This window comes from Panonychus citri, unplaced genomic scaffold, assembly GCF_014898815.1.
Source record: "Panonychus citri isolate SS breed McGregor unplaced genomic scaffold, ASM1489881v1 Contig00111, whole genome shotgun sequence".
In the NCBI taxonomy this organism is placed as follows: Eukaryota; Metazoa; Arthropoda; class Arachnida; order Trombidiformes; family Tetranychidae; genus Panonychus; species Panonychus citri.
In genome coordinates this window covers 704,638-719,456 of record NW_026515516.1, presented here as the reverse complement: position 1 = coordinate 719,456, position 14,819 = coordinate 704,638, and the positions used below count along the sequence as shown (strand labels likewise).

Here is a 14,819-nt window from a genome sequence, read left to right as displayed (position 1 = left end):
TGGAATAAAATAATTAGATTTGTCAAATTGTCGAAAGATAAATTGGATGATACAATGTTCCTTTTCCCTTCCTTGGCATCGGATGAGAATCAATGTAATATAAATAAAAGATGATGATCAAGATGATAATCGATGATGAAAACAATAAGATATAAAGTTTTATCTCGATCACGAATATCATATGAATAACAATAAATTCATTTCTCTACTTTAGGTATTAAGACGATAAGAGAGAGAGATAAATATGATGTTCCATGTAAAGAAAAAAATATAAAACCTCTCAAAGAAAATGTATCTAAATTGGTTATTCACATAGGAAATTTGTTCCTCTCTCTTCCCATTGGAAAAACATTCACCTTGGATTCTCCTGATGATCCGTCTCATCTTCAGAATATCATCATCATCAGAATCCTAATGGATTTATATTCAATTCTTATTGCATATAAATCATATTCATATATATAAATAATCTAGACGGAAAATTATTATTTCCATGTTGATAATTATATGAATATGATTTTTCATTCAACGTTTTCAAAATATTGGCAAGATGCTGATGATTAACTAAATTGTTATCAAGTAGTAATCAACGTTTACGGATAATTCTGGATAAGTGGTTAACGTTAAATGCTTATTAACGGTGGTTATTTTTTTCCCATGTTAAACTCAATCATCATGGTGAATATTTTCCTCTGATATAATTGTTTACTGATTACATGAATTTTCAATCAACCAGGATTTTCAGGGGAAAGATAATAATAATAATTGAATAAATATTGAACATGTTTCCTTGTCATATATTTTTACTGATTATCTTCAAGTTATGTGTTATATTTTTAACCTAAAACATACAGACACATGATATTAATACAATGTTTATCATCTTCATCCTCATCCTCATCCTCGTCTTCATCTTCATCCCTTTTTTTTACTATACACCAACAATATGTAATAAGCTTGTATTTATATATTTATAATATAATGAAAATAATGTATCATGATGATGATGATGAGTGAACAACATGAAACAAATAAATAATATCATGATAATAACATGAAAAATCAGCATGAAAAAAACGGATAAGCAAAATTGAGACTCTAATAATCATATCTCTGGAAACAAAGTATGAAATATTATCATTTCATGATGGAAACGGAATTGAAAATTCATAGAAAACACCAGAATTTCATCATCGTGTTACCATGAAAACATGAAAACAAAAGTTGAGACTTTCGTTTATAACAAAGTGATAATAATAATCTTTAACATGGTGAGATATTGAAATGGTTAAATTGATCGTTAATTAGAAAATTAAATAAGATTATCAGATAATAGTTATAAACATGTAGAGTTAAATTGTAACTATTAGGAGATTGAATTTTGTGATTGTGATTTAATTTGATTCACATTAAGAGAGAGGAAAAAAGTTGAACCAATTAAAAGGTGTAACTTATTTAACTTTCTGATGATTATATCAAGAGATAAGTTGAATTACTAAATTGTTCAGGGTTAATCAGATACTGTCAATCTAATCAGTGAATGAACAATTAGGTTTCGAGGCTTAATTTACTCTCTTTTTCCTCTCGTCTTTTTTTTTCTTATCAATTGATATCAATCAACATTGTCAATGGGAGGAAAAAGGCTGAGGGTCTTAACCCGTTTGTTTTTGTTACTTTTTCCTATTCCATGATAAATATACTGAAAGTTCAGCAACATTTTCAGATAAACATATCCAAGTTTCTGTCTACTATCATGAAAATGTTTCCAAGTTACCATGGGAAGGGAGGAAATGTTTTCACTTGGATCTACAATCTTACCAATATAAGTACAAGAGAAGATGTAAAAAGTATGAGAGGTGAATTTCACTTCTTTATCTTCATCTTCATCTTCATCATCTTCATCATTATCTTCATCATGATCATCGTAATTCAATTCAGGATCAATTCCTGAAACTTTTCCCCTCTCACTTGAAACCAGAATTAAGGTTATCATGAGTGTGTATTGATGTTACTGTTGATCAACAATTCAATTTCTATCCAAGTTACAATTAATATAAATTACGGAGAATCATCAATCATCAAATTAAATTGTCAATTCTTTATTTTTTTCATCATTCAAATGATTACAATTTAACTGTGTTGTATATTGGATGAAACAATTAAGATAATCAATAGACTGAAACTTTGATTAAATTCCCAATTGGTGTTAAACAGTAGGAAGATTTAATCAGTTTGATTTTTTTCCAACCTTTCAATAGTTAATTGAGTTTACAAAGATAATTAAATTATCCCATTCACTTACTATTATTATTATTATTATTATGATATAAATTATATTCACATCTAAATGCTTATTAATCATAACAATTGATATTAAATTTAGTTTCGTACACTACAAATGATCAAGGAATAAGATAAATCATAAATTATTTTAGTTAATTGTGATCAAGTCTAACAGATTAATGGTAATAATAAATATATGAACCTTGCGACATTGATTAATGACCAATGGTCAATAATTTATTACAATTGAACAATATTAGCATTTATAGTTATTATATTATATAAGAATAGACAATTAATTGTTAGTGTTTATCATTTGGCTCTTTGAACAATCAATTGAATATATTGATACGATTATGTTTCATTCAGTGTAATTTAAATTGTGATAACATGTGAGAGCTGATTGAACAATTAAACTATGGGAACAATTTATCAACTATTTAAATTTGATTGTTGTGGTTAGTTTTTTTTTCCTTATATCAATCAAATTAAATTGGTTACCAATAAATAACAATGAAAATTTGTATGATAATAACAATAACAATTACGATTACGATTGTCATGAAAACTAAATTGTTGTCGTTGAAATGATTTAAATGTTTGTCAAGTAATTTATGTAATTTAAATGGTTTTGATTCATTTTGGTGAATCAAATTGTCTTGAAATCAGAATTCTGGTAAATCACAGATTTGTATGACTATTGATTGACGATCAAGATCAACAATCAATATGATTTTCACCGTTAACGAAATTACAATCATCATGAAAAGTTCATATTCCTCAATTTCCTGAACATTGTGATAATTTTTTTCCAAAGATAAATCGATGAGATAATAAACTTTATATGGAGAAGAAAAAAAAATGTCATTAATTTGAATGGAAATAAAAATCGATGATATTAACAATCCAATGGAAACTTTAATTATAATCAATCGCTTTCAAAGTAATCAGATTTACCACCCACAACATGATCATCATCATGATTATTGGTTAATTAATCAATTCCCTTAATCATATTCTGTATCTCTTGGTGAGTTGAATTGGGTTTAAATTGTTACAATCATAGAGTGGAAAACATGATTAAAAAAAAGTTGATCAACTGATTTGAAAGATTGGAAATGAAAAATGAATTGAAACTATTCAATTGCAATACAATTGCATCATGATTAACATGGTGAACATGAATGGATAAAAAATCATTCACTTCATCATATTATCTGTTATTATTATCATTGTCACAGAGTATTAGATGAAAATATCTTTTTTTGTATATTCTGTTTACTTATTTTTCCTTCATTCAATATATTATATTTTTCCACCATGAATACACCATGAATTCATAACTTTCATTGAGAAAAAGAAAGTGCCAGAGAGAGAGAGAGAGAGAGAGATTCAATTCTTATCATTATAATGATTATGTTCATCATTTATCATCACGATCAAACCATGAGGAAATCAGCTGAATAGTTGAATGAAATCAACTAATCATTTCCAAGCTGAAAACTATATTCAGCTCTAGACAAATATTAACCTTCACTTTTACAAATGTATCAAAATTTAAATCCAGTTAATTAGCTGCCAATTTGGATGATTATTGGTTAATTGTTTTGATCATTTTCTTTATTTACTATTTGAAATATTCAAGAGTATTAATCAATGGTTTCAACTTTAATTAACTTTCGTTGCCAAAGGCATTTAATCATCAATGAGATTGAGTTGATTGTTGAGCAATTTAATCATTTACTGGTGATAAGAAAACAGTAAATTACTAAATTAATGATGTAACAATTTAAGATTGATTTGAGTTTTGGGTTGGTAGTTTTAAGATGATATCAAATTGTATGTATCCTAGTTGATTGTTATATACCAATGGCTTTGTGTTGAAATGAAAATTAAGACGGTGAACTAAGTTAATTGAATGAAATTAAACTGATTGTTGGGATCAATGGGTCAAAATCAATTGAGTTTAGTCACGAATCAAATATAATACGTGATAAAAACTAATCTATCCCTTTTTTTACACTCTAATCATAATCATTAACAGTCTAACAATTTACTTTTCAATTGGTATTAATGTACAACAATCAACAAAGAAAAAGCTTAATCATAATCAGATTAACATTAGTTTATAATTACTAATCATTTTGATTAGTTCATTAATTTACAATCTAAATAAAGGTTTCGTTAATTTTACTCACCAACCCAACATTAATCATCAAATTTAAATCTTTTTTTTTCATTCTTATTAGTATTTGGTTAACATCACAATTAATATAAATCATTATCACAATTATCTAGTTGACTATTAGTATCCCATGAATTATAATACAACTTATTCATTCATTATTAATCCAGTTTCATGATGATCATCATTATATTTTGATTATTACAATTATCAGTTGATTTATACTTTAAAATTGAAATTAGATTAGCTTTTTGAAAAACAGTTAATTTGTTGATTGATTGTTAATAGTGATTAATTGTTAGTCTCATTATAATCAGAAAACTTTCATTTACAATTAAATTAAGTTAATTGGAAAATAATTATAATTATAATTGAAAATTCAGTTTGAAAATTGGGAAAATTCATCATTCATTCAAACCTAATTTAGTTGATTAAGCTAAAGTTATCAACAATTAACAACAATTTGATTAATTAATGAGGATTTTATACTAATTAACGTTATAATTATAAACAATATAATCCCGATTTGATAATCAATGATTACGAGTCAATTTTGATGAGTAAAAGTAGATCAATAAATTGTTGGCTCCACATCAATGTAAAGACAAAAATTGTGATGATAAAGATGAAAACAACATATGATGATGAGGAGGATGAGGATGAGGATGAGGACATGGTGTTGATGATGAGAGGAAGACAAGATGAAGTTAAATATCAAATGATCTGTGATAAGGTTAATTTAAAGGTTACTCAGTGACTTTTAAACCGTAAAATTAGTTATTTATTATTAAAAATACTCGAGAGACATTTTATCAAATGATGAGAATGATAATTATCTTAACAAAAAGTAAACATTGGAGTGGGAATTGATTGGGAGGTTGATAAGGGGATGAGGAAGATGAAGAAGATGAAAAATATACAAATAATAATGAGAAAATAGTGGATCAATAATTATAATGGTCATCTCAAAATGACCCAAACATTAATGACCTTTCATTTAGTCTCATCTATTTATCCCTCTGGTTGTTGAGTTGAACAATTTCAATTCTCAATTGAATCAAAAATTAATTACTTTAATCTGATTCTATATTTTTACTCATACATTTTGCTAATTGTTAATCTGGTTCCTCTTGGTAACCAGATAGCCAGACAATTAGTTGATTGTTATTAGGCCTTAATTGTATCACTAATTTTAATTTCATTCATCCATAACAAACTATTGTTATAATTATTATGTATATATTTTTTTCTGCATTGATTAACATTATCCTCTACTTTTAATTGTGATTAACCATTCAAATTGTGAAATTTTAATTTCATTTTTAATCAATAATATTGTTTTTTTTACATTTCCAATTATTATATTATAATTATCATGAGGAAAAGGAAACGGAAATGATGAAATCATTTCATTCATCACCTTCATCCAGATTACTTAGTAATCTGATTATTATCATTTGGAGGATTGATTTTGAAATATTATTATTATTATTTTGTTCATGATTAATCATTAAACAATCAACCTAATGATTAATTAAAGATTAAAGATTAATGTTTAGCTTTTTCTTAATCAGATTATCAATGATTCAGTTGATTTTGATTTAGTTTCATTTTCAATGTCTCATTGAAATCAATTCAACTTGAAATGATTAACTTTTGTTTTTCAAGTTTGTTGACAATTTTTATTGTGAGATTAAAATTAAAAGTGATGATTGATGATTAAATTGTGATTTAGCGATTGTGATAATGTACTTTTCATGGCAACAATCAACTTTTTTCAAGCTTGTTACCTAATCATGATTAGTTTTAATCATGATTAATTTTTCACCTTTTTCTTTCAACATCAAATCATCATGATTAAAAACAAAAAAAAAGATAATCAGATTTTTATATAAATCGGATTGTCAATATTGTCTATTAGTAGGAGATAATTTTTAATTTAAATGCTGATTTAAATTGTTTTCAATCAGTTGGATTAAATTAAGATGATTAACTTTCAATGAAATTGTAGTTTTCCTCCTAAATGATCAACTATTTTCATTCCCAATTAACTTTAGGTCAAATTGGACGATTATCAACTCGAGTTGATTTTAACTTTCTAACGAAATTCACCTTTAAACAATTAACTATTGTAACGATGTTAACAATCAGCTTTTATCACCATTGATTAAGACCAATTGAACATCATCAATTTGTAGTTACTTAACAAAGTAAATCAAATCAAATTGTCTAGTTAATTGTTTAATAGTTAATTGCTATTACTTTTATCATCATGTTGATGATTATCATTGTGAAAATGGATCAAAATTAATAACAATCAGGAAAAAAAAATCAGCCAACAACATTTTTATATTTCCAACCAACCAGATGAGTATTAAATCAGTTAATTGTTGACAGTTATTAAATTGTCCATCACAAAATGTACATCATCATCATTTTGATTAGCCCAATATTGTGAAAGACAATCAAATTATTACACTTGACAGTTTAACTACAATTAACTATCTGATTATCATTCAAATATGATTAATATCATCATGAATAATCATGAATGATAATAAAATATATAACCAGAATCATCATTACAATGATAATTTAAAAAGTAAACATAATTAAATCAATAATCAACAAAGTAATAAAAGCTAAATATAACAATTAGGTCAACATAATATAAATTGTTAGTATTGATTTTTGTATTCATCTCAAAATTAATCAACAATTTGTTTCCAATATCAAGTTAAAACTAATCATTGAATAAGATGATAATCAAATGAAATCCATTCAATAGACACACTCAAACAAATACAATACCAATCAAATTAAAGTTATCAACTTGATTACAATTAAAAGTAATCGGTTAGTTTTGTCAAATTATCATCAGTCATTATAATGTCACCATAGGAAAAGCATCAGAACAAGTTTAAAAAAAAGCTTTTATCAAAATTAGAGAATGAGAAAAATTCAATCATGATGAATCACAATCAATGAATCAACATGATTAAAAGTAAATTGTTGAAATAAATATTTTGTACAATTTAATAAAATATAAAGTATCAATAATTAAATTAACGTTACAACAGATTAGTTGGATCAATTTAATTTTCTATTGATTGTTAACTTTCAATTTCAATTGTCCAGTTCAATTGATCTTGATTATCGGATCTTGTTTATTGTGTAATTTTCATTCATTTTTATCGTTAACCATTGGGACAATCAAAGTGTTGACAGGACAATTAATCAACATCACCAATTGCCTCCCATTTTTGCCTCTCTATCTTCATAAAGTATCAGTAATCTTATCATCATTTTCATCATCAATATAATCACAATCTTAATCATCTTCCACTACTCATCCTATTGTGATAATAATAATAATTTTTTTTTCTCGAGTCTTTTTCTCATTCTGATTAATAATAATAAGCTAATGATTCAACTTCCCTTGAGGTCTAAGGATGATGATGAAGGTCGTCGTCTTCATCATCATTAACACATGATGATGATAAAGATTAGAGGGAGGAAGATGCAACACAATAAAAGATTCATCCACAACTTTAACGGAAACGGAAACACTTGAGATCGTTGATATTACCATAATATGATTACTCGAGATGGATAAAAGTTTTTCTCTCTCTCTCTCTCATTTTCGCCTTCTAATCAAAAATTATCTCTCATGAAATCTGATTTTATCATGTGTATATCTTTCTGATTATGATTAAGATCTGAAGATGATGATGATGATAATCACCATCAGTAATCATTAGTTGAAGATGCTGATAATCAGTGATGATGTTATTATCTTATATATAAAAAATTCACAGGGAGTAAAAATGATGAGATAATGTTGATAATGAAATGGTTCAAGAGTATATTTGTTACAATAAGAAATGATGAAGATGCTAATGATAATGAGTATCAAACAATAATAATAATAATACTAAATTGATTATCATCTGAAAACAATCAAAATGATGATTACCTTAATCATTATCAGATCTAAACAATGATAATAAACAACAACAATAAGAAAATCATCTCATTCACCTTGAGTATTAACACCAAAACAATAGACAGAATCAATTAACCATTTGGGTTTATCGCTAATTGTTAGTTATCACAATCGATATGAATAACAGATCAACAATCATCTTAATCACAATCAAGCAATAAGATATTGGAGAAATAAAGAAAACTATTTAAACAAATCTTGTTTCGATTCCCATGAAATTCTGGACACCCAAAATTACCCAGAAAAATGATAACATGGAAATACAAAATTCTCACCCATTTGAATATCAAGATGAACATGATAAAGTTCATCATGAATTCACCAAATTCCCATTATAATGAATACTTATTATATGGTATATTTCACTAAATTGTAGGAAGAAAATAACAAACTTGTAATGTTAATTTTGTTTTTCTCTCCTTCAAATGTTATATATATTTTTTTTTGTTTCGTTTTCCTTTGTTATTTGTTATTTGTTGGTATTAAATTGATAATATTTATAACATTTTCTTTGTCAACTTACCCTAAGGTTGTCATAGTGACAATGGTGTACCAAAATGCTGCTGGAATGCTGGTGAAAGTGGTTCCTTTTTCATTCTTTTCAGCATAAAACATGACCGTTGCAAAGATGATAATTGCCATGGCCAATGAGAAGACAAGGAAACCCAACTCAGAGGCACAACTTTTCAGGGTATAACCCAGGATTCTTAATCCTTGTGAGTGCCTAGAAAATTTGAATATACGGAAAACCCGGAAAACCCTTAAAGTAACAAAAGCTCCGGAAACATCATCATTATCCTTTATAACAAGTCCTATGTAATAAGGTAAAATGGCGACAACATCAATTACCGACATAACTGATCTCATAAAGTTACACCTATTTGGTGCACCATAAAGACGTAAAAGGTATTCACAGGTAAATATGATAACACAAGCGGTGTCCAGGCAAAAGAATGCAATCTTGTAGGAATCACCACAGGAAACTTTATCTGATGTTCCCTCACGAAGTCCACAGGGAACTGTTTCAATTACATTCGCCCCAACGGAAACGGCGATAAAAAATCCGGTAACATAATAAAAAACAAGAGCCGCAGTTGAGGTATGAGGATTTTCAAATGCTCTCCACATTTGCTGTCGTAATGTCCCTTTTTCTGCGTCTTTCGGGTTCTCTGCTTCAGATGATTTATCATCTAACATTCTTTCAGCATTTTCCCGTTTACGATCACGATAATCCTCGTAGCAACAATCTCCAATCACGTCTGGAATGATACCGAAAAAGGCCAATTCTTCATCATACTGCATGAGACACTCATGTTTAGGATAATGAAGTTTACCTGTTCGATAATAGTTCAATATGTGACGGAATATGTCGGGATCACGATCGAAAAAGTATTCACGAGTTTCTTCATCGTAAAAAAATTCTCTCTCATTAGAACCTAATAAAGTATCGGGATACTTTTCAACCGTATTTCGCCAAGTTTCAAATCGACGACCGGAAACATTAATGATAAACTTTTCATCTTCACGTTTACGACGATCCTTTGTAACTGGAGGAGCGGGAAGCGGATTATTTGCTATTGGAACCCAGCCGATGGCCGCCGCTCGAGCAAAGGGAAGCCAAGCCGCTACCGAAGCCATTGGGTCAACAGATTAACAATTATAATCAAAGTAAACGAAAACAATCAATCACTAAAATACAAAAAAAATTACTTCCAATGTTCAACAATTGTTTTAAAAATGATCAATGGTCATTACGTTTATCAATGAGTATTGATTGTTGATTCAGTTTTCACTTGATTATAAGGTAGCTATTGTTTTCCGATAATTTTTTGGATAATATCAGAGGTATTATTATTATTAATGGATGACGATGATGATGATGATGATGATGATGATGATGATAATGTTATTGATGGGTTGTGGTAATGTTTAAAATGATGAGGTTGATGATGATGATGATGTTGACTCTTATTATGATTATACTTGTAGTTGTTGGTGGTTAAAGTGTTGATTTGGTTGTAGCTGCAATTGTAGTTACTGATACGTTGAGGTTGATGGTGATTTTGATAATGATGATGTTGTTGATTTGGTTGTTGGTAATGGTGATGAAGATGATGATCTTTTTGGTGATGATGATGACGATGATTTTGGTATTGGTGATAAAGGTGATGATGATAGGATGAGATTACACTTATTGGACGCATGAGATAAATGGAAGGTCATTTTTTCACAAGACACAAAAATGATTATCACTTAAAATTGAAGGAAGAAATTGTAAAGATGAAGATGAGAAAATTGTAAAACTGATGAAGGAGGAAAAGGAAATGATGAAAACGGTTTCATTTTGCATTTTTATTGCTCCAAAATTGTTGATCTTAAGACTTTAATCATCAACTGAGATGAAGATGATTTCACGTTAATTGTAAATCAAAGATCACGTACTAGATATGGAAACAAATTAACTATTGATTGGACTTTTCTTTTACGTTTATTGATCATTTTCAATGCGAGTACTTTGCAATTGGGTAACACATATACAAGGAAAAGATTAACAATTTAAATTGTTTGGATCTCCTTTTCTTTTGCCTTTCTGTTAATCACGAACAATTAATTTTCTCCCTGTTAAATCCAGTGGGCACAAGGGATCAGATTAAGGTGAAAGATATTAAATTAACACGAAATGATTAAGTTGATTGTTGATGCGAAAACAAGTTTAACAAAAACGAGCAACAAGTTACCGGTTAATGTTTGTTGAGGCGAAATTGACTTGATCAAAGTTAACAATTAACTTATTTGAAATTTAATTTAATTCTGTTGATAAGATTATTTGATGATTAAATTATGATGGTGATTTAATTTTCAGTTGAATACAGGGAAGGACTGGGAAGGATAAATTGTTGTAAATAATAGAAAGTAAATTGTGAAAGAAAGACTTGGTAATGAGAATTGATTTCTAAATTGTTGTTACTTAGATTATTTTGTTTTCTTCGACTCAATTACAATTTAATTTGATTCTCTTTCTCTTGGTTGTTGTTAACAACAATTAAAATGATTCTCTCTCTCCCTTTCTAACAGAAATATAATAACAATAAAAAATACACTTGATTGATTGATAGTTAATTGTGTTTCTTTTTTTCTGGTTAACCAGTTGAACCTAAAACTGTTTTTCTGGTAACAAAATAATAACAAAAACAAGTTGGTTTAATGGATGAGATTTACAAGGAAGATGAAGATGAGAGAAAGAGAGAGAGAGAGAGACGATGATGATGATGATGAGCTGATGATGAAGATGAAGATGATGTTGACACAATTTAGCTAAAAATACTTTTGCTACTAGTAAAAAATGGGTTTTAAATACCAAATTAACATTGGTTGTTGTTGTCGTCGATTCTGTTGATTATATTGATGTTCATTTGAGTGGTTAACCATGTTGCATGATAATTGAGAGGATTAATAATCTAATTGTTGGTGATTAAAGTCACTTAATCACAACGATTAACTTTCCATGTGGTTTTCATTGGTGTTGATCATTTAAACGGTTAGTTGTTGTTTGTGTTGGTGGATTTGATTTGTTAACAATTAGTAGTTGGTGAATTTAAGGTTAAATAGTCACAATTAGCTGATTGTTGAATTTACTTGGAAATGATTGGGTTCAAAGACGATAACAGTCAACAATTAGTAATGGTAACCAGGAATACGAGAGAAAAAGATAAACAATTTGTTAATTAGAAAGGAAAAGTCACTTTTGTTTTTTTCTTTCTTTCTCTCTTTCTTTTTTTGGTGGTGTTGTGGTGATGATGATGATGATGAGAATGATGATCTGTTAGTTATCGTCTTTCTTAACCCTCTTTCGACTCAATCTGAATCGCTTCTGAACTGAATTTATTACTCTGAGTGAGAGAGAGAGAGAGAGAGAGAGACACTCACTTTTCTCCTTCTTTCTACTGTCTCACTTATCTTCTCACTCTGTCGACATTTTCTCATTCTCTCTGTCTTCCTTTTCTTTTAATTTTGGGTAAGCTGTGTCCTAGTTGATTCTGTCTGAACTATCATGAGCATAATAGCGTTCATGATGAAATGGAAGATAGAATGAGAGAGAGAACGACATCTTCCATGGAGCAAACTCTTAGAACTTTATGTTAATTTTCAATAGAATTTTTTTTTCTATGCCTTCACTCTCTCTCTCTCTCTCTTCTTCGTCATTGAATATTAGACAGGGAGTAAAATTTTGATTCAACTTGACGAATGTTATTGTTTTCCATGAGAAAAACAATTTAAAAACATCGATAATGTTCAATTAGTTATCATGACAAACTACAGGGCTATTTTACTGATGTTTCTTGTGATTTTCTCAGCAACTATAAGTCGCAGAGAAGCGAAAATGATTAGTATGATTGATTAATCTCCAAGCTAATTTTACAGGCTGAAAATGTGGGGAATAACTATATTACCTTACGATGACCTTGGAACGATTTCTTTCAGAAATGACCTGAATGACCTTGATCTTTTGCCTTGACAATTGAGTATTGCTCAAACACATACCGATCAAAAAACACTTTGCATGATTGATTTAATATTGACGAAGAAAAAACAGATCTAAATGTATATGTAGAATTGAATCTGATATGAATAAATCCGTTATCCTCATCACAATCGCTATTGTAAATTGAAAATCGTGATGATTAGCATTGATTATGATGATGCTTTTGCAATCGAATTTCAATGTCATAAAATACGGTTTCACTCTCATTATCCTTATAAAATTCCAATGTAATTATAAGTATTTTACAGTGAAGAGTATTATGAAGGGATAAGTGAAGAAACAAATTTGTCTTATTAGGTTCTCAGGTAGTTAATGTCACCACTCTTTCATGTCTCATGACTGAGAGATGACGAGAAATCTAGTAGATTTAATCTACAATTGATTGTAAAAGCAACATGCCGCATGTTACATGCGAAATTAATCAATTGTATATATCTCACTGCTAGATTACTAGACATACAGAAAACTCTGCAGTGTGGTGCCGCACGACCAGACATAACTAGTGATGTTAATGTGAGATGAGGTTAATCTTTATCGTTAACTTAAAGTGAAAATGTTTCTCAATAAGCAGGAGCCGCAATTTCCTCTTACTTTTCACCCTCATTTGAGAGTTAATCTTGTATGGAATCATCTTATACGACCAATTCTAGGCTAAAGAAAGGGGCCCATACTTACTTGTTCAGGTTTGTAAGGAGGTCCCTATCGGCATTTTGGGGGCTCCTGGAGACTCTTGTGAGGAATCATCTTATACTACCAATTCTAGGCAAAGCAAGGGGACCCTATTTACTTTGTTCTGTGTTTTGTTTAAAATATGGTAGATAATTAGATTATTACGAAGTTTCAGAAAGTGATAATGCAGCTGTGAAAGAATTGGTCGTATATATATTCAAATGACCTCAAAAGCTCTAGTTCGCTGATGATCTAAATGACCTTGAAATTGAAATAAGAAAGATAAGTATCGGTCAATTTTACGTAGACTGAGTTTAAAAACAGTGAAAAGCATCTTCTTTAGCTCATACCTGTAATTAAATTCAAAATTATTGGACGATTTAAAAGTCGGTAAATTGACAAATCGTAAAGGTTACTAATTCTTCACAAAAGACTGGAAAATAGAATTTTTAACGTTATCTTTGTGAAATGTCATTTGCTTGATCATCGTCACTCGTGATGATTTTCCTAAGTCACAAGATGAGGTTAATCTTCATCGTTAACTTAAAATGAAAATGTTTCTCAATAAGCAGGAGCCGCAATTTCCCTCTTACTTTTCACCATCATTTGAGAGTTAATCTTGTGTGGAATCATCCGACCAATTCTTTCACAGGAACATTAGCACATTTACGTTTGCTGATTTACAGAAACATGAGCTTCTTCATACCGGGAGCCATTTCAATGTGATTTATGTCCGAAACGATTTACATCAAAAAGTAACCTAAATAGTCCTTTTAAGTAGTTTTTTCCATATTGGGCGATTAGGAGAGCTTAATGACGTTTCTCTAGGCCATTAAAAATTCTGTTTACATCATTTTTAAATTGGAAAGTTTACAATTTTTCAGCTGGGTAGGGCCAGAATTGAACCAATGTCATCATGAACTAGATTCCACGACACTAACCTCTCGCCTAGCAACTCAACATTTCAGTCTATTTTAACTAAAGTAGTTTTCACACTTAGAACAAGAAAAGCGCCACCTACATAACTAAAAGGGTTAATCTATTAGCGAACTAGTCTCAAGGGTTAATTGAATGCTACTCGAGCACTCATTAATCCGCTAGAGACTGTGAAACTTCTGAATAATCTAATTATC

At 29.1% G+C, this 14,819-nt stretch overlaps 1 protein-coding gene across 1 annotated transcript in view; it reads right to left on the bottom strand.

Annotated features, from left to right (window-relative positions):
• Positions 1-12,372, bottom strand: part of LOC128389861 (potassium voltage-gated channel protein Shal-like) — a 54,695-nt gene extending 42,323 nt beyond the window's left edge. The window contains exon 1 of the mRNA XM_053349502.1: positions 8,998-12,372. Within this exon, the coding sequence (XP_053205477.1) occupies positions 8,998-10,112 (1,115 nt within the window). The 5' untranslated portion in view covers positions 10,113-12,372. The remainder of the gene's footprint in view (positions 1-8,997) is intronic.
• Positions 12,373-14,819: the final 2,447 nt, after the last annotated feature.